The 19,940-nt window shown below is 52.1% G+C and overlaps 6 protein-coding genes across 6 annotated transcripts; 1 reads left to right on the top strand and 5 right to left on the bottom strand.

Moving 5' to 3' along the window:
• Positions 1 to 561: 561 nt before the first annotated feature.
• On the bottom strand, positions 562 to 3,516 carry N7443_004197 (uncharacterized protein; the record flags this gene model as incomplete). The annotated part of the gene is made up of 4 exons (XM_056884253.1): positions 562 to 791; positions 902 to 1,585; positions 2,086 to 3,150; positions 3,195 to 3,516. Coding segments are annotated over 4 exons (2,301 nt in total), but the record flags the coding sequence as incomplete, so codon positions are not given.
• A 502-nt stretch (positions 3,517 to 4,018) lies between these two features.
• On the bottom strand, positions 4,019 to 4,346 carry N7443_004196 (uncharacterized protein; the record flags this gene model as incomplete). Its single annotated transcript, XM_056884252.1, has 3 exons — positions 4,019 to 4,113; positions 4,137 to 4,227; positions 4,284 to 4,346. 3 exons carry the CDS (start codon positions 4,344 to 4,346, stop codon positions 4,019 to 4,021), a joined length of 249 nt encoding a protein of 82 aa, XP_056742530.1.
• A 7,953-nt stretch (positions 4,347 to 12,299) lies between these two features.
• N7443_004195 (uncharacterized protein) lies at positions 12,300 to 14,625 on the bottom strand (the record flags this gene model as incomplete). Its single annotated transcript, XM_056884251.1, has 2 exons — positions 12,300 to 12,547; positions 12,606 to 14,625. Coding segments are annotated over 2 exons (2,268 nt in total), but the record flags the coding sequence as incomplete, so codon positions are not given.
• Positions 14,626 to 16,472: 1,847 nt separating this feature from the next.
• On the top strand, positions 16,473 to 16,766 carry N7443_004194 (uncharacterized protein; the record flags this gene model as incomplete). The annotated part of the gene is made up of 1 exon (XM_056884250.1): positions 16,473 to 16,766. The coding sequence occupies one exon, from the start codon at positions 16,473 to 16,475 to the stop codon at positions 16,764 to 16,766; it is 294 nt and encodes a 97-aa protein (XP_056742528.1).
• An 887-nt stretch (positions 16,767 to 17,653) lies between these two features.
• Positions 17,654 to 18,172, bottom strand: N7443_004193 (putative dUTPase; the record flags this gene model as incomplete). The annotated part of the gene is made up of 1 exon (XM_056884249.1): positions 17,654 to 18,172. The coding sequence occupies one exon, from the start codon at positions 18,170 to 18,172 to the stop codon at positions 17,654 to 17,656; it is 519 nt and encodes a 172-aa protein (XP_056742527.1).
• A 339-nt stretch (positions 18,173 to 18,511) lies between these two features.
• N7443_004192 (DHHC family palmitoyltransferase) lies at positions 18,512 to 19,806 on the bottom strand (the record flags this gene model as incomplete). Its single annotated transcript, XM_056884248.1, has 2 exons — positions 18,512 to 19,172; positions 19,223 to 19,806. The coding sequence occupies 2 exons, from the start codon at positions 19,804 to 19,806 to the stop codon at positions 18,512 to 18,514; spliced, it is 1,245 nt and encodes a 414-aa protein (XP_056742526.1).
• Positions 19,807 to 19,940: the final 134 nt, after the last annotated feature.

Here is a 19,940-nt window from a genome sequence, read left to right as displayed (position 1 = left end):
ACGGACTTGGGTAGCTCGTATTGCTTTCGCTTTCTTTGAATAATTAGGGCAGTGCATATGAAGTGTCTATTTGCTTTTGCTCCATAATGGGTATTCCTCCATGAATACCCTTTTCGAATATGGCCCTGTGTATGTGTATCTAAACTAACCATGACCGAATGCAGGGCCCAAGGGTCCTGTCAATGTGGGCTGTGTGGGTCAGGGTCAACTCCCGATGTCTATTTTTGGCCGGATGCGACCCAGGGTTCGTATAACTGAGCGATGCTAATCGTGTACTTTCTACCCGCGAACATGTATATTCTCAATGGTTATCATCAGCCGTTATTCATAATCCGTAAATCCATACATCCCCTATCCCTATCCCTGCGCCATGAAGATCATTCCAGTCGTTCCCTTGTTTTTGGTGTTGGTTCCACATAGATCCCTTCAAACCATAGACAGTCCAAAAAAAAAAAAAAAAAAAAAAGAACAGAACAGAATAGACGACAACAGAACAGAACACAATAATGAAAAACAACGCAAATCAAAACAAGCAGAAGCAAAAAAAAAAAAAAAAAAGCGTTATCCCTCCACCTCCTCCGCACTCCGTTGAGCAGCAGATTGCGCCCCAGACTCCAACCGACGACCTCCGCGCTCCAGGAACCTGCGCTTCCCACGCCGAGTATCGAAATGCTCCGGAATATCCGATGGGTCCTGACCCGCAGCGAGCATGCTACTGCGCATCTTATTCCGGTAGGCGTCCACTACGTTCTCGTCAGCATATTTCATCCAAAGTTTCCAGTGAGACACGTCTCAGCCGCGGCACGTGCGAGGCCCACTCCAACCAAAAAATAAACACAACTACCGAGAGTGTGCATCACGGTCCAGGAAAAGAAAGGCGCGAAAGGGCGGGGAACCTTACACGATCGCTGCAAAAATAGCATACGGCCCGCAAACACCCGGCTCTGACTCCAGCTTAGTCGGTATCCGAGGTCATTCATGAGAACCTCGTTGCGGTGGCGGCGCCGAGAAAGCTTGGGTACGACAACGTCTCGTTCACCGTCTAGAGAAGGTGCAGGGACCGTCGTGCGGCCGACAGTGGCGTCAGTCGGATCGTCGACTTGCTCGGTGTCGTCGCGGAAGAAACGTCGTCCTGTGAGCACTCGGCCTGGGGCGTCTTTCATCTGCACGGGGAAATAGGTGCGCGGGTACATGGCGTTGGACTTGCGGTATGAGTCGGGGATTTCCTCCATCTTGACTTTATCCAACATGACCTTGACTCGAACACGGGATCCGCGGTGCGGGTCTTCGACCAGGATGAACGTGCGTTTCTTGCCGTCGGGCAATTTACCGAAGAGGTCTTCGTTGTCTGGGCTTTGCTCGTCGTCGCCGTCGACGCCGGTGTCCATGCGGCTGGATGTCGCAATTGTTGGGTGCCGGCCTAGCGCGCTGAGTCCACTGTCGCGCATCAGCGGTGGCATGGCTGGGCCGGTTTGTCTGGTAGGCCCGACGGTGTCATGGAAGACCTGTGCGGGCCGGATGTCCGGGATCAGAGGGGTGGGTAGACGTGTGTCAAGAGACTGCTGAGTTCCGGGGTAGTCGGAGCCTATAGAAGGAATCACGGTAGAGAGAAATTAGCCTACGCTGTACGTGCAACTGTCGGGAGAGGGCTTCAGGATCCCAATGAAGAAAGGCACGAAGATGCGCGCGGCGGCATCGAATGATAAGGCAACAACTCGCACAGGGTATGAAATCTCAAGCATAAAAAAAAAAAAACAAAGAAGAAGAAGAAGAAGAAGAAGAAGAAGAAAGAAAAAAGAAGCAGACCGAATCTGGACCATAGTACACCAGTAAATGTCTCGCAGCTCCAAACGCACTCGTGACAAACTTCCAAGTGTACACATACACATCCGAAAACAAGACGCACAAGACGTGAGACGATTTCCAGTCCAGCAGACAAAGACATTGACACAAACACAAACACGAGCATAGACATGAACATCCATGGGGGAAAAAAAAAAGTACAGGAGTCATTGGGTCATTCCCGCCGCGCATGTCACAAAAGAAACATCGACGGAACGCATCATATCTGGTGATCAAACATACCGCTAACCCCCACTTCCATCTTTGGACTGCCATCCGACTGAGCGTGTTGGGCATGATGATGATGCAGCTGAGGCGGGCCCATAGACAAGGGCCCAATATTTTGACGAGAACCCGGGGCGTGCATCGCCGTGCTAGGCAGACCCGGTCCAACGGGCGCGGCGGCGGCCATATGGGGAGTAACAGTGGGAACAGACTGGCGGCGACTCAACTTAGCCTGGCGCCGGACTCTGCGGCTGCGGAGTCGGGGGTCCTGGTTGCTGTTTCGCCAGCTATCGACTGCGCGTTGGATGAGACCTCGCTTGCCACGGAGAGCAGGATTTAATTCAGCGAGCGCCCATCCGACGGCGTTGCATTCGGTCTCATAGACGAGGCGGTTTCCTCGGTACTGGTCTTTGCCGCAGCAGGCGCGGGGATATACGCAATTCTCGGTTTTGAATTCTGGATTGAGAGTGTCCACGTTCACGGATTCCACATCGCAGCGGATCGTGTACTCCATCTTGACTCGATCCCGGGAGTACTCAAAGGCAATCCATTGAACTCCGTTGCCATCTTGTCGTACAACAAGTGGGGTTGTGGCTGGGATGGGTCCTGGTGCTGCGCTGGAGCTCGCTCCCAAAGGTGAATTCTGGTGCATACCAGCACCTGGCATCCCGGTGTTGCTGGGACTTGGGAGAGGAGGGTTGAGCATTGGCCGTTGCGCTCCTTGAGGGTTTGGATCCATTTTCATAACGGGGCTGCTGGACAAAGCCGTGCTGGTTGTGTGTGATGGTTGATGTGGCGACATTTGCGCAGTTGTAGTCTGAGGGGGCATCATCATGGATTGTGATGTGAGAGTATGCGACTGGGGTGAAGGGTGTGCATATGGCGGTTGAATAGGGTTCATGGGCGAATATGGCGCGTAGCCGTACATCTGGGGCGGCATCTGTGGAGACTGCGTGTAGATATTGCGCGCATGCTGATCATGAGGCTGCGAGGCTACGGACGCTGGAGAGTTGGATTGAGGAGTGTGGTAGATCGGGGGGTAAGGCCGCTGCATTTGGGTGGTGGCTGCCATGTGGTCTGATCCTGTTTCTTTATCAGTGTCCTGTTGCAACTGTTTATTTAATTACCCCGTGGGCGTAACGTTGCAATCATATGTGAAGCACGGTGCACGTATAACCATAAAATGAGAGCGTTCGACTCACCGCTGGAAGAATACTGCGCGGATGCAGTTGCTGGAGGATATGAAGAGGATTGGTTTGAATAGTATGGCGCTTCCTGAGACGATGGTCCGTAGGCGCTATGAGAATGGAGGATATTATTTCCTGACGAATACGTAGATCCAGGAACGGAGGAGGGTTGGATTGGTGAAGCGCGGCCCTGCTTCAGAGCATGACCTTGCAAATGGTGATATTGAGAATGAGGACTTGGACGCCCCGAACTGTGTCGAAGCTGTGGCAGAAGCACTCGTTAGTTTGACTGAAGAGATAGGACAAGACCGCAGAGGTGTTCGAGCCCAAATGGTGGTACAACAACCTAAGAACGTGGGAGGGGAGGGCGGCAAATGTGAAAGAGGAGCTTGAAAACACAGCCAGATCCGAGTCACGACATAAGTGAATTCTCCAAAAGCCAGAGCGGCTCATCATGAGGGGGGAGAGAGTCGCCACGGATGCTTCGAACAAGGATGGGCTCCGGTGCGTCACAGATGGGCCAGGGTATCAACCAGGATTTGCCGTCCAGGGCCAAAGAAAACCACGGATCTGTGTAGCGCTGGGGCTGTCACAGCTCTGCGAGTGGTTCTTTTCTTCCGAAGGACAAGGTACGCCTCGTGTTTGCCTATTCCATCGAAGTCGCTACACGGACTCGTGCTCTCACAGCGCTTTCTCTTGGGAATCGGCAAATCCGAGGATCAGATGTTCCGACCCAGAGGGGGAGAAGTAGCCCGAATATGCACTCATAGCTTGTGCGCCAAGTGTGTTCGGTCGTTCTCAACGGCTTGATCACAGCGATTCTTGAGGATCTCAATCCGGAATTGAAGCTGGCGCAGATCTATGTCGAGAGCGTATTCTCACATAGAACGCGCATAGAGGATTTGCGCTCTCCATCAATGGCCGGCGACTTCTCCATAACAGCTTCTTTCCAAATTTGACAGAAAGAGAAACACTCGGAATAAGATATTGAGGAAAGCCACCCGGGATCTAAGAAAAACGAGTACTCACGGAATCGTCAACGGGCTCTTCCTTGTATTTTGCCGAAGGAGGACCGAAGTCAGTGTGAACCATGCCGGTGTTCTCACGGTCTGGGACAGAATCTTTCCTGGAGGGACAGGGAAGAACTAGGATGTTTGGCGCGCTCAGGAAGAAGCGCGTGGAGTCAAGGGCGATCCCGACGGCCTGAGGCTCCTGCGCGACACACGGCTAGACTGGGGTTCAGGGCACAATGGGAATGGGGAGGTGGAGGGTCTAGGGTCGTTTATTTAGCTGCACCGAGACCCATGGTGTCCGGGTGTCCTTTCTAAATTAACAAGGCGGGAAAAAAAAAAATAAAGAAAAAAAAGGAAGAAAAAAAAAAGGAAATTCAAATTAAATGAAAAAGGGAAAATTCCAGATGGGGGATAGACGAAAAGCAGACACAGATTCGTCTTTTTTCCCAGCAGAAGTGAGAGTATCAGGATGGGCTCACTAGTGGGGAGGTGGTGTAATATCGACCAGGATGGATGCAGGAGGGGAGATTACTACACGACTCGAATCCGATATAGACCCGAGCCTCAGGTGGAGGTTTTAAAATTAATGAGTGTCATCATCACTTGAGCACAGCCTAGCCGAGAGGCAGATTTAAACGCCTTGGGAGGGGAGGGGGAGGGGGCGAGGGTGAATGATGTGCAGCATGCAGAGCCGGTGCGTGGAAGAGAGAGAGCAAGCCCAATGTCACTGCACGACTCCGAGTGGAGACCGGGGACGAAAGCACGATGGATACGGCACTCGATCGTCTTTGTTTCTGGGTAGCTGATCTATACTAGCTTGGTGGCTTCAACGGCCTGGGCGGGTCCCATTTCTTGGTTTTGGATTTTATTTTTCTATTCCGCGTAGGGCCGAGAAGACTAAGAACGGTTCGGACTGAGTGGAGTGACGATGATACGTCCATCTACAGAGCGGGAAAAAGACGCAGCCTTACGCCAGCCATGATTGGTGATTTGTTGATCCCGACACAGACAAGAAGTGACCCTAGAATCCTTCTCGAGGTTTGTTGGACTCTGGTGGACAGTCCATACTCCATAGAGTCAAGCGCCGATGGAGAAAAAGAAAATAAACCTTAGACAATTGTGAGGGCAAACTTCCAAACTTCCGTCAGCACCCGATACCTGGGTAGAATCGTTCATGTTTGCGCCCACGTTAGGAATCGAGCATCATACGGGAGACAGCCGGGACCATCCGCGGCATCCCACGGTCTAGAAGGCTAAAAGGCTAGACAGGGAGAGAGGGAGACGGAAAGAAAGAAAGAGAGTGAGAGAGTGAGAGTGAGAGTGTGTGTGTTTGTGTGCGTGATAGCGAGTGGACCTCGGGTTATACGACTCGAATGGGCACAATGGATCGTGCAGAGGACAGTTTCAGGTACGGAGTACGGGTTAGGCTGAGCGATTTCCACGGAGTATATCTTGGGATCGGCGGGGGGGGAAAGAGAATGCTCGTGTGGATCAGGTAGCAAGCAACAGCACAGCTGGTTACACAGCGGATCTGACTGGCCGAGAAGTCAGCGGTGGCTCCAAAAGTAATCTTCGGTGGCCCCCGGCCTAACTTCCCCCGTTCTCCACTGGCCCCAATGAGATCTGGATTCACGACTCCATCCCTCGGCGGCCCCGTCTAAATAAACTCGAAACAACCTAACGGTGCCCGTCACATTCTCATGAGACCAGCGTTCATGTCAGGAAGCCGTGTAACTCTGATCTTCGGTTCCCCAGCCATACCTCCGGTTGAACACCAGTCCAGGCTTGTACGGCCCTGTTGCCTCCCGAACGTCTAGAGGAGAGAGCAGGACGAGGTTTCTGGCCTCCTCAGCTCCTCCATTCGCATCCTACATGACGGACCAATAGGGATATCTCAGTTCGCTCCATCATCTCCCCCGATGCGGGACTCCACCCGGGTTCACCCCTAGGCCTAAGCAGCGCTAGCCCTGCGTCTCGGTCGGGCTTGGCACCTCTCATCGAAAAGGCTATTCGAGAAAGACCGCGCCCGATGTCTGCCCCGTAGACCTCGATTCCTTTGGGTCCAGACACTAGACATGTGAATTGGCCGATGCTTCTCTTCGCATGCCGAGAGTAACTCCGAAGGTGGAGGCCACTACCAGCTACCCAAGTATATAATGTACCCGGGACATGTTGGAACATACCCTCACAGGCACCTGGCACCTGGGGCCCACGTTGGGCATCTCTCGATCGCCACCCCCGGGTCTCTAACTGTCCATCCACTCAGGAACGGCTAATCGGCTCATGTGAGGCTCAATCCGACCTTGGAAACCCAGAAAAAGAAAGAATGCCGATGATCTCACCACGATCAAGAGCAGCACACGGAGCCACGCTCCCGTCAAGAGGGGGTGGGTACATATCTTAGTTTGCTTTCGAGCGCTTCCAGAAGCAGGCTAGCTTCGGGTCGTCGTAATCGCAACAGCCATTCACGGCCGAAGGGAGAGCCAGTAATGCGTGCGCGCGGACTCGACGCTTGACGCTTGGTTCAGGAACTCAGCTGAAGGTTCGGGCTAAGCCAGTGGATGCATGGGCAAACCCACTGGCCCCCTCCTTTTTTTCAATTTTCAATTTTCCTTTTTAATTATAATAATCATAATAATAATAATTATTATTATTATTATTATTATTATTATTATTATTATTTCTCTTTTTTTGCACGGCGTGACTGCAGCCCATGGGCCCAGAAGGAAAACGGTGTCCCGTTTTTCTAGCATGGAGCTCATTGGCACCTATGATCGATGCAGGGTGCTAGAGTACGTCGCGTAAAGCCGTACCCGTACCGGGCCCCGGCTTTCTCCACCTCTGTTCTCATTCTATTTATCCCAATCACCCCCAAAGACCCGATCTAGACTTCGTACAGACCTGAAATTATTGTCTAGCGATCGTCCAGACCGGAGAGAAATAGTGATAGCGGGACCCACCGCAACTCGCACTTAATTTCTAGGATTATGCGGGATTACTGGATGTAGTATAAGGTAAAAAGTACCCGAGCTGCAACGAACCAGTCACCCTTATTTCCACCGGCATGCAAGGAAGCGCAGCTGTCCTTTGCCGCTGACAGCACATGTGCACGGGAGCGTGGTACCATTCCAGAAAGGTTTCACCGTTGGATTTCCAATCGAAGGCTGAACTCTCGGCCGGGGTGGTCTTGGGCGAACCATGGTCGAGAGAGGGGGAGGGGGATGGGAGTTATCTTCCCGGAATCTCGGGGATACACCCCTGGGCGGATCAACGGCTCGAGATCCTGTCTTCGATTTGCTTTGCCGAGAGTGCCACTACCGCCCCGGATCGGCTAGGTCCAAGACAGCACGCGAGAGTCCGGAGCTGAAGCTTGGCTTGCGTTTGCATTTGAGAGCTTTAGGCGTCCCCCTTGCCACAAATGGAATAAAAGTTTAGAAGAACTAAAACAAGATAAAATATTAAAAAAAAAAAAAAGCAGAACAAAAAAAAGCAAAAAGCAAAAAGCAAAAAGCAAAGCGCCAAATACTGAAACTCACGGAAGTCGTTCTCGGTTAAGGACAAAGACAGACAAAAATGACTCGTTGCCGGTACTAGACTCAAGCCCGCCCTGGCCCCGTCTCGATCGACGGAATACGTCAAGCGCAATGGAAAATGGCCTGTGCGGCACCGTTGGGACTCTCTCGAACATGTCCCCCGTGCTGCTTCCAGCTCCAAGAAAATAAGGCAGTTCTTTTCGACGTCATTTTAGGCGTATCTAAAAATAAAAGCTGTTTGGAAGTCTTTTCGTAAGGTATTCTCTGAAATGACTTTGAATACTTCGTAAGGGGATAAGCCCCCGCCGCTTATTTAGAACCATTTGTATTATATCTCTGGTCCAACGGTAGGGTGACACTTCTAGCCCGCTGACATGCAGGACTCACATCCAACGCACGAGCGCCCGAGATTCGATCTTAGAACGGACCAGCGACGCCACCCTGTCGATGATCATCCAGATGGGGTTCCGTCGGAGGAAGTTAGCTCGCAGTCGGTTACTGAGAGGAGCCGTGGCTCCGTGTTTGATCCTGTTCTTTGACCTAGGTTCAGTGATAGGATTCCCATTCTTTTCCTTTTAATATATTTTTTTTCTTTGGGTTGGTTTTTCATGCCTTTGATGCACGGATACCTCGGCCAGTTCCCTTCGTGGCAACATGGGGCCACGTTGGAGCTGGGGGACGGGGGCCGGGGGCCGCCCTTGCTGCGTGCAGATCGCAGCAATCAAGAGGTCATCTTGACCTCACCATGCGGCTCGTGGATCTTTGAGTTCGCCCGCTGATATTTTTAATTGTCTTTGTATGTTTGATCCGAGGATGCTTGTCGAGATGCAGGACTAGCCTGCGACTAAGAACGTGGGGACGGACCGTGGATAGATGAATGGTCCGTGGGCGGCGGTCGGCAAGCACCGAGTTACGAATCTCTTTCTGCTTTTAATATCAATGGCCGGACCCGCCGATATCTGCTTGCCATTCAAATGGTGCATCGCTTGGCACGCCATATATCTCGCGTGAGGGGGGTGAAGAGCCACGTCGTAAGCAGCCCTGAAAGGGTGCGTCATAGGTTTAGTATACGGTCTGGAATTGAAGGAGCTTGGTACCGTCCTGGATATATGTCCTAGCGAATTCCAGAATGTAAATAGTCTCCGGCCATGCAGCATTGTTGGGGTCTCGTGCTGATATCTTTGATCCTCCAGAGCTCGGGGTTTACCCACATCGCTTAGGCTAAGCCACATCCACAACTCGAGACCAGACCTTCACCCTTCGGCCCTGGCATGCCTTCGAAATAAAGTTGTCGTACCCTGGCTCATAACGCACGGAATCATCATCCACCCCGGGAGGATCTGCTCCGGGGGGGGGGGTCCGCCAACGGTTGTGAGCTTTTAGGTTTGGTAGAGATGTCTTGGAGTTGAATGGGCTAAGAGGGGGAATCCCTGTTCGACCCCATCGGAGGCAGACTGGCGTTCTCCGCACTCCGGATCGTTCTAGGACGAATGGAGTGGTCCGGGAGTCCCTAATCGAGAGATACTCCGGGTAATATGGTTGGTGACTCGACTCCTTCTACAATCGGTCGGATCTGCCCGCAAGCACGCAACTAGTCGAGAATTCGGCCCCCCCCCCCCCCCCCCTCTAACCAAGTTTTCCCAGTTCTCACATTTTCAAGTTTTCATAGCAATCTCAAATCAAGACAAACAAAGAACCGAGTCGTAGCCTAGTTCGGCCCCACCATCCGGCTCCGTGTGTACACGATGTGGCCCTGATGGTCCTTAAGGTAGCGTGTCCACTACGCGGGTCTAGGGCCCCCGTCAAGTCTATAGGAACAGAACCGCCGAACGTGTCTGAGTTCTGAGTCGGAAAAATTACTGACCGCATTCAAGTCGCACACCGATACTTCCTGCAGAGACTTAAGAAGAATAAATTGTGATCTATCGGTCAATTCTGCAGCACCGCAGTCGCGTGGTCCGGCCATGTTTCAGAGTCTTGACCGCAGACCGTTCAGCCTTAGCCGGGAATAGGAAAGTCGAGGCTGATCGCTGCACGATACTTATGGATACCTATAGAGATTAGGCCCTATACTGACCCGTCTTGACTTGAACATTCTCACCGAACATGTCCGCTCTCGTTTATCTGCACCTCTCTGCGCCGTACTCTTGTGGCGTTGGCACGCACACAGGTCAGCGGTAACTCGGCTCTGTAAAGTCAAAATAGATTATTCTTGCTGTCCCTCGCTGGAATGATAACGCCAAGCGACGGCACTCAAGATGTCAAAAAAGGCGGACGCAGGGGGGTGGCGAACCAACCCATGTGCGTCGATCATCGATGGACTTGGTCCCAAGAACCGGATTGCGGAAGTACAGGGCTATCGCGGTTCCCGGCTTTCTACTGTATACTACTGTATATCGTGAGTTAAGAACTACCGTTCAGGCCTCGCCTGCGGAGAGGCCGTCGCGTGCTATGGCTCTAGAGACGGATCAAATCCCCCACGAATGAAGTAGAGAATGCAGAGGCTTTTCCAAATGAATCCAACCTCACGACCGGCGCCTCTGAGATCAACGGCGTTTCAAACTGAGTATATGAAGAGACCACTTACTTACACAACCCCCGAATCTTAACGCCACACCTCCAATACACGCTGCTGAGACTTTCCTCGAATTAACATGTTATCAAAACACCGGTGGGGCCTCAGGTACGAGACGAGGCATCGCTCCGGTTGACATGACTCGTATAGCGTGCCTTTGACCTTTAGTCTATCCAGCTATCAATGAAAAAACCAATCATCACCTCCATACACAATCAACCGCAGGCCTGTCGGAAATTTCCCCTAAACCCGACCCGCGTAGGACAATCAAAATCCCGCACGCGATGACGGAAAATCTATACCTAAGAACGCCACGACCAAACCAGCGAAAAACGAAAAAATCTCAGCATTCAACTCTGGCCCTGCTTCCCTCCTTCTTGAATCGATTAAGATCGCCACGCCCATTGATCATCCCGCGATCGATCCCGCTTCCTCGCTACAATCCATTGGACATCGCCATGCATCGACACATCTCATACGAATCACGTTCTTTAATCGGCCGGCAAGCAAACCGTTGACCCAATCGTCCTCCTGTCCCTTTGGAAACCTTGGACCAAGTAGGTAGCGGGGATATAAATTATGCTTTGATATCCCTTTAATGTAAACACTATATCGAAGAAAGTGTGGCATAACACTCATGTCAATAGGTATCAGTCAGTCTATCTACGCCCACCAAGGCATGTATAACGTGGCGTTGCATACGGCTGGCTTCCCGGCGCCACGTCCATCCTATTTCAATCATTCTATCCGTCCATAGAAACAAAGCATTTGACTATATATGAAAAAAAAAAATAGAAAATCTCAAAGCGAAACATATCATTGGGCGGGCACAACACCCGTGTACAGTAATTCTCCGTCGATCATCATCTTACTACTTGGACACAACCTGGAGTCATAGGATATCCACCATATCAACCCATTCGCATCCAATCCTCCACTTTACAAATCGCCACCCTCGAAATCGGATCAGATCTATCTGAACCACACAGCTCCAGCTATGACGACAAAGGGTCACATTTATGCTCGACCTTAGATAGCTACCCTCCCCTTCACTCCACTCCACTCAAGCTTCACCCCCAATAAGAAACGGAGGACGGGAAATGGTGAACGACGCAATCTCCCCAATTTGATTCTCGAGACTGGAGAAATGTTGGCTCAACACGTCTGTGGCGCACCTGGATTTATGCGGCCTGGCTTGACACTTACCACCGACCCCTCCCCCTGCACCCTGTTTTTCGGGTTTGGGCTTGGGTCTGGTTTTGCATGGTGTTACCCTTCGCCCCCTTTCTTGTGCATTGGGCTGTCTTGGTTGGAGCGCTATACTGGGGCTGGCTTGCGGGTGATAATCTCCGAGGTATGCGTGTCTGTCTTCGGTGCGGGACCTGGGTTTTTTGATTTTGATTGCGGATTGGGATTGAAGGTCTCGGTTTTCGGGGAGTTCCTGGTAGAGTACTGCGTAGAGTACTGCGTAAAGGTTTGAGGTATGGCTACGGCTGAGTTGTGCTGATGGTCGTACAAGGGCTGAACCTGAGCTGGCGTGGGACTTTGTACTTCCGTGCGGCTGGACGGTGTAGACGGTGCTGCCTAATGCTATGCGAATGGCTACGGTGAGATGGGTGAATTGGTAATGGTAATAATGATGACAATGCATTGGCTCTGGATTCTTCCTGGCCTTCGGGTAGTACGCTGAATGATATGAATGCTAAGCTGAGTGTTCATAGAGATGACATGTAAGCGTAAAACTCGATATTGAGGTAGATGCAAGGGTGATGCCGACTTTCATCAGGGCGTGATGGGCTTGCGACAGGAAACGGCTTTCGGCCGGGGCCTCTGGAATTCGATGCCAATTGTTTTGAATTCTTCAATTCCAATTCGATCCTGATTCTGGACGAGGTTTGTGTTGAGTGTTGAAGGTGTGAACTACCTACGCGTGCGCCGGCGCAGCTGTAGGTGCCACCTTTGCACGGTCGGATTCTGGTGAGTTGGTGGACTCTCGAGGGCGGGTTGGAAGACGTGGTGCTTCAAGTTCTGCAATGGGCGGTGCCTCGAGTTTCAATTGCTCGGGGCCTTCGTCTTCGTCGTCGCTTGAGGTTTCTTCACCGCGGCGGCCGTGACGTTGGTTCTCTTCCATGCGGCGGCGCTTGTCGTCAATGTACTCCTTGTGGCGAGCGTCTTGAGGCAATTGTCAGTGTCTGTGATGGAGATGTTCTTGGACTTTGGTGAAGCTTACCTCGGATCTCCTGTGTCTTTACAGCATAGGCCTGAATCTCCTCCTTGGACAGAACCCTCAACACAATGACATAGTCCGACCGCTCCTCAAATCGCTCGTTTCCTGCCTCCAATGCCTCTGGGTTGACTAGTCTGCGGTCGATCTTAGTCCAACGTGCTCCCGTTGGAATACCCTGCTTATGGGCATCCTTGAGAGGAGCAACTCCTTCTCGTACTGGATTGGGTTCTTCAGGGAATCTCGGGCGAGGAGGCTTGAGGATACCCTTGGGCGCGGCCTCGGGTTCTTTTGTGGGCGGCTCAACAGTGATGACCTTCCTGACATCCTCCTTGCTGTCAATTGAAGGGGAGTGACGCGAGCCATTCGTCTGGCCATCCTCTAGTCTTCTTTGTGAACGTGACGACCGATGACGCGAGTGGTCGCGGTGATGTCTAGAGGAGCGGTCCTCGGCGCTGCTGGTGTCTGTGCTACTATGTCTGCTGCGATGATCCGTCGCAGAGGGCTCACGCCGGTACTTACGAAGGTCCTCGTCATCTGTGTAGGTATCCGAGCCGCTGTCTCGTCCCCGGGAGCGTGCCCGTGACCGACGATGAGGACGGGTGGCACTGCCCGGTTCCAAGTAGAGTTGCTTCTTTTCGGCACCAGGGGAGGTGTCATGAAGATCTCGAGGCGCAGGCTGGGCTGAATCGTACTCGCGGTCAAGATCATAGTGGTGGCCGTGACGATGTTTCGAAGCACGATGGTCGTAGTCTGACATTTCAGAGTAACCAGCACCCAAGGCAGCTGTTCCAAGTCCTGCTGCTAGGGTCTGTTCGCCAGGGCTATTGTGTGGCCGCGGAGATCGATCATCACCGTGTTTGTCACTCTCGTGTCGGTGTCTGCGGTGACGTCGACGGCGACCATCGTTGTATGATTCGTAGCCATCCTCGGACTCATGAGGTAGGGCGACTAGGGCACGGTCGTGGCCGCCTCTTGCTCTGGACGTATCCCTCGTCCTGGATGTGTCCCTGGTTCTCGAGGTATCTCGGTGGCTTTCGAGGTTCCTGGATGAACGCCGGCCCTCATGATCAATCTTGTCCAGGCCCCAAGATGTTGGAGGGGGTCCGTGAGGTCGTTCAGCTCGTTCTTTTCGCAGCGACTGGGGATGCTCATCCATCACGTTCATGCTGAGAGGACGACCTACGGAGGATCTGGATGTAGGGTGACGCGGCTTGACAGGATAGTCTCTGTCGAACTGCTCCCGCGCATTGGTGTACGAGTAGGCATCGTAGGAGTCAATATCATCGCCCTTCTTCAGTCCATCATAGGCTGGGTGTCGACGACGCCCACTCGAAGTATGAGGACGATATGTATGCTGAGGAGAGTGACGCTTGGTACTATCACGCGGGTCCAAATGACCAGTGTCGCTCGCATAGTCCGTGCTATACACTCGACGATGGCCATGGTGAGAATTATGAGAAGAATGTGGAACCAGATACTGGCCGGAACTGGAGGGAAGAGGACTCGGTGAGCGACCTCGACCCGAGCTGGTCGCCGGACGAAGATGGCTTGAAGATGAAGATGGTACAGATAATCGCACAGGAGTATCGTAAAAATCAGCTGTAGACGCCGTGTGGCTTCTGTGTCTGGACTGGGGCTGAGGCTGGAGTGCATACTCCGTACGCTTCTTGGTCGGCTGACTAGGATCACGGAACTTTTGAGAAGAGACCGGTTGAGCCTCGATCCTCGATGTCGACCGATGGTGTGGCTGGTGTCTATGAGAGGTTGAATGTCCGACATCAGAGGGATAGTAATAATCGTCATAGTCATAGCGGCTCCGTGAGACGTCATAGGGATCGTGGGAAGAGCCGAGCTGCACCATGCCGGTAGACGCACGGGGGCCAGCCACGTGGTGACGTCCTCCGCTTGGCGACAGGTTGCGATAGTAGGTGGAGGAGCTCATCTTGGGTTTGGGATATGGAAGATACCAACTGAAGCCGTGGCTTCGCAGGGCCGCCAGATGGTTCAGCGGGGTGGGCGGGGGAACTGCACGATCAACGTTAGGATGCCGCATATTGACTGGATGAGCTGATGATTTCGATTTACCTGCGATGGTCTTTCAATTTAAGTACAATAGCTCCTCGTGCCTCCCAAACAGGAGGTAGGATCCGAAGGGGCCGAGGAGATGAGGTCCGGAATGGGTCGAGTGTCGGCGAGTAAATTGGATAGGCGGATATTCGATCAATTCGATACCAAGGATCAGTAGCGGGGGAGGGCAATAACCCGATGAATGAAGCCGATGAGATGAAACAAAAAAAGGAGAGAGAAAAGTCCTGACACGGTGAGATTGGGGAATGACGCAAAAAAGTGGGCGCCGCCGATGACAAAGACCCCACTTGGGCTTCTGCCACTGTTGGAACTAGACTTATTTTTGCTTCTCACTAGTTTACTAGTGAATGCAGGGAACAGAGAAGGTTGGAACTTTGGAACTTTGGAAGTGTAGACTCGGTTTGGAAGCTCTAGTTCCGTGGGGTTAGGAATGTTTGGATCGGAGGGGCATGAAACCATGGATCCCTCCTTTGCCGTACTTTTGTCATCCCCATGTCTTCCACGTGAGGCTCTGCACTGCACTGCCGATTTGCCCGGGTGCTAGACGGGCAATGTCGCCTGGGCGCATATAGGCATTGGCATGTCGGGCTGATCGGATCATTGAGGTCCGGATTAATAATCTCAACCTTCCAATCTAAGAAGCCATGGAGCCATGGAGCCATGGAGCCATGGAGTCATGGAGCTAAGCGTCAATCGGAAATCGTATGATCCTAACCGATTGAATTCAGCGTCAAACACCTAGAAATAAGATGATTGGAGTGCGAAATATAACTACTCGGCAACTCGGTTTCAGCAGCAAGATCCATAGACTACATCCCACTAGATATTCCCCTTCTTTTCTTCGCCTCGGGCGATCAATCTCCCAATTAACCACCATTGGTGCTTATCCTCTTTCTGAAACATTGACGAACATTCCGAGATTCTTTCCATCTCCACCGTCACCGTTTTCACCATTCACACAACGCCCGTCCCACCAACACACCCCACCCGCTTCGGCGACGACACTTCCGCGGCCCTCAACTTTCGAATCCATCAGGGAATCCGGGAGACCATCCGGGAGGCAAGTCACACCCGTACCAAGCGAAGCGAGCCACTAAGAAGCCCAGTGCCTTCAAACGGCGTCGAAACCAAGTCCCACCACCCAAGGCCCTCCCCCCTGGCCCAATTCCCGCAGTGCTCGATGCAATGCATGCAAGATGTCTTAGCTTGACCCAACGCTCGGAAAATGGGTATCGATCATCATTGGCCCCGTGCTGGGTGACCGCGTAGCAAGGCGGGATTTGACTTGACGAGTTCTTCCTCGACATCACCTGCCCAGGTTTCCGATCCGATGTGTTGTCCCAGCCTGGGTGCGGGCGCCGGGAGGATCATCTTCAATAATGGCTAATCCGGCTTCTCTGGGTGGCCCGTTCCCGTTGTCGAGTCTCCGCTTCACTCTTGGCTATTTGCTTAAGGGCATTCGCCTTTCCTACGCCCGCGCCCTGATGGAGACAGGCTTGTTTGTCCTGCCTCGTTTATCTCCCCCGGTAAGGCACGTGTGGCGCGTAGATATTGGTTGATTGAATGTACGCCCAGGAGGTGAGGGTGCAGGTTCAATTGACGTATACACAGGTGAATAGTATAAAGAAAGTGACTTTTATCAGGAAGGTCTCTACTTTCCTCGGCATCGCCAATTGAGTTCACAAAGAGACCAAAGCTTCAACTATCAGTCACTTGGCGTTTCGTATCTTCTATCATCATATCCTATAACCACCCTATCCTCAACGTATAACGTCTTATAAAATGCCTCTTGCTCACGGATCCCCAGCTGGCATGTTCTTCTCGGCCGCTGATGTTTCAGCTCAGAGCTTCGACCACCCCTGCCACCTTGACTTCACCGAAATCGCGAATGATCCGCCTGTGCACCAATTCCGCGCCGGAAACACGGACCTTGTTGGGTCCGGTGCGCCTGTTCTGTGTGTTTTGTGGTGGGTGTGCCATATGTGCGAGAGCATGTGCAACCCTGCTCTATCTCCGGATCGATGCCCAATCTGCAGTCACGACAAGTGCAGCTTGTGTGACTCGATAAATGTGTGAGCCATCACTCTCGCTTTCATGAGAAAGCAGATGAGAGACAATCTACATCGACAATCTGTTTTCTAGAGCTATCACTTGCCTCACGGCTTTTCGTTTTCAGTATGGTGTCTTGGGGGGGGGGCTTGGTATACATCGGTGCATGGGTTATAGATCGGAGTGGGCGCTTCAGATATCCGGGTTTCATATTTTATCTAGTCTTTCGTTGGTCCTCCCAAGTTTTTGTCCGCTTCCAGTTACTGTCTCTGCGTTCTTTGTCTCTTTGTTTGGCTAAACAATATTTTCCAGGGCTCGGGGGTCGATGAAGTTGATCTTATTTCTTGCGATGCTGTTTTTGATTGCTTTTTCCCTCCTTTGCTTTCTTACTACATTGTCCAGCTTGGTGGATCAGCAAGGGATATTGTTCAGGAGTTTGATTTTACATGGCAATACATAAGGATCCTATTGCCGTCTCGGGGCCAGTTGAACTGAAGTATTTTTAGATCTTACATTTCCATTTTCTTGCTGAAAGTCTGGTTTCAAGTGATACGTGGGGTCTAAGGCGACCTTCGAGTCCCTAATCATTTCTCGGACCTGCGGAAGGCCGAATATTCCCCATGTAGAAGGTAGAGTCAAGCTTGTACTCTACGCGGATGACCGCTCTCCGGTGATATCACGCAGGACCCCCTAAGAAATGCTATTTTTGCATGGCCCTAAACAATCTCACTCCATAAGAGACTTGGTTCCGATGTGGGTATTAAGTACCTAATTTTGAGTGAAAATTCAAACTGCACCAAAGCCCGCCATCGGGGTATACCCTCGAGCTTCTGTGGCCCTATTCCCATCCCATCCCACCCCATCCCATCCTTTCCCAGCCCAAGACCTAGACATAGACATAGACATGGAAATATTCACATTCCCACCTCATCCCCATCCCTCCCAACACTACACCCAGCACCCTGATAAACCCCCTTATACCCATCAACCATCTCCCCCAACTCCTCAAAGACAATCTGCGCAAGCTTCGCATCCTTATACAACACCACACCCAACGGATTCCTAACATCCATCAACGCCCCCATAGCCCCCTGATAGCCCGCATCAACCACGCCCGCACTAATACCCACGCCAGATCTCCAAAGAGATGATCGAGGGAAGACGCTTGCCATGCAATTCCGTGGGACTTTGACCGTTTCGTTAAAGTCAATTAGATAAGATCCTGGCTTCAAGGTGATTTTGTCCTCGAATTGTAGGATTGATGTTTTAGCGGCTTTGCGGTTGGCGTTGGAGAAGTCTATTGTTGCGGGGGTGGACCAGAGGGAGATTTGGCGAAGGGTTAAGTCGATGCCGCAGGGTTGGAGTTGGAGGGAAGTGTTGAGGAGTCCTTGGACGAGGCTGCGCGATAGGATCTGGGTGCCGCTTAGGATCATGGTGTCGGAGTCTGGAATACTTTGATGGGAGAGTTTGGTGGTGATGGTGTAGTGAAATGCGGATTGTAGACCTCGCAGGGTATGCAGGAGTGGCTATCATCCCTATCTGCACCTCCTGTCTTACCGCCGTCATCTTGTAGCGTGGTTTGGATCACTCTAGCAAGGAGTTCAGCCCTATGCGTGGGGCCGCGCCAAGGGATTATGCGTGTCTACGAATTTGGAAACCGTGGTTTACACGAGGATTAGGGCGGAAATCATGAGTCATTAACGTGATATATGCATTGGTTCTACACTTCATTGGAATGTGTATTTCTGAATCAGTCGAATCGGTTTCTATGCTTACTGCGATGGCGATATTGATGTTGGAGGCGGGACCAATCCAGCTTCCTGCTTTAATCGCGTGACCACAGGGCCTAGAGCGAATGCGCTCTCGGGGCTGCTGTGGTCTGCACATGGGCTGTGCTTCAATGGGAGGAGCCAGTCTGTAACGCTGTAGCCCATGACCTGTTGGAGGTTCTTGAATTTGCTGCCGAGGTCGAAAGGGTTCTCGCCTGGCTGTGTGTGGAGGATGGCGAAGACGTGGCGCTCCGCTGATGGGCTGCTTGGGGGTTCGATTGGGGTGGGTGGTTCGAGTGGATAGGAGATCATGCGGAATGTTGGGGCCCAGGGAGAGTCGGCTGTCCATAGGCGTTCGAGAAGATGCTCTGGGACTCGAATGGCGAGAGTCCAGACGACAGAGTGGCGGCTGATGTTTTCAATTGTGGTGATGTTGAGCATGGCAAGTTGAATGGAGCTGAGAGTCATGCCCGCGGAGAATAGTCCGAATAGTCCGCTCAATCCAATGCAAACACACCAATAGGGGTTCGCACTTCCTGTCTGGCGTTTGAGTTCTGCGACAAAATATGCATTGACAATAAGGGCGAATGCACAGAATATAGCCGTGTAGACAACGAATTGAATAAAAAACTTGAGAGATGTTTCCGATACCACGCCGCCGACCCTACATCAGTTAGCTGCAAGTCACATTTGAAGCAAGACTGGTCAACATACCAAGGACAGAAATGGTCCATCTTGCGTACGCAGCGATCAACCTCACGACAGTGGTGTGCTCTGTCCGTCTTGAATTGGCAGCACGTCGAGCAATACGGCGGCCGGCCGTCCTCTTGACAGACAAACACATCTTTCGTGTAGAAGCTCTCCAGACCAGCTGGATCTAATGGGAATGCCTTCCCTCCAGCATTATCGTTCAAAGCACTCTCCAAGTCCATCTCGGTCGACTCTTGCTTCTCGGCATCTTGCACCTTCCTCGAATCGCTCTTGCGACGCCGGCGTTGCCCGTGTGAATGTTCGCGCTGCAAGGCTGAGTCTGCCTGGACGCGCTCCACGCCAAAGGGAAGATATCCCGGACTCCACAAGACATTATATATTAGGCGAATGTATGTCGCGACCATGGGTATGAGAAGGAGATAGTAGATGGCTAGGATGGCGGCGCCGGCGCCGACTCGGGAAGCTCGGTTATAGGATGGAAGAGGATGGATAAGGTAATCGACTGGAGACAGGTTAAGTTCCGCTCTTTGGTTGTCTTGGTCCAGGTGACTCACTGCATAGTGGTTTTGTAACTGCGTAGCTCGCATAGACAACGGCGCCGAGTAAGACGGGCGGGATGACTCTCGAGACCGCGAGGTTGACGCGTTTCTGCGCCTGTGTGGCCATCGAAAGAATACGTCTACCTCGCCCCGATCACGGTAATAGATGCATGAAAGAATAA

This window comes from Penicillium atrosanguineum (assembly GCF_028827265.1).
Source record: "Penicillium atrosanguineum strain IBT 20685 chromosome Unknown utg000003l_segment0_segment0, whole genome shotgun sequence".
Classification (NCBI taxonomy): Eukaryota; Fungi; Ascomycota; class Eurotiomycetes; order Eurotiales; family Aspergillaceae; genus Penicillium; species Penicillium atrosanguineum.
Note: the sequence above shows the minus strand (reverse complement) of the source record. Positions and strands in the feature narration are given on the sequence as shown.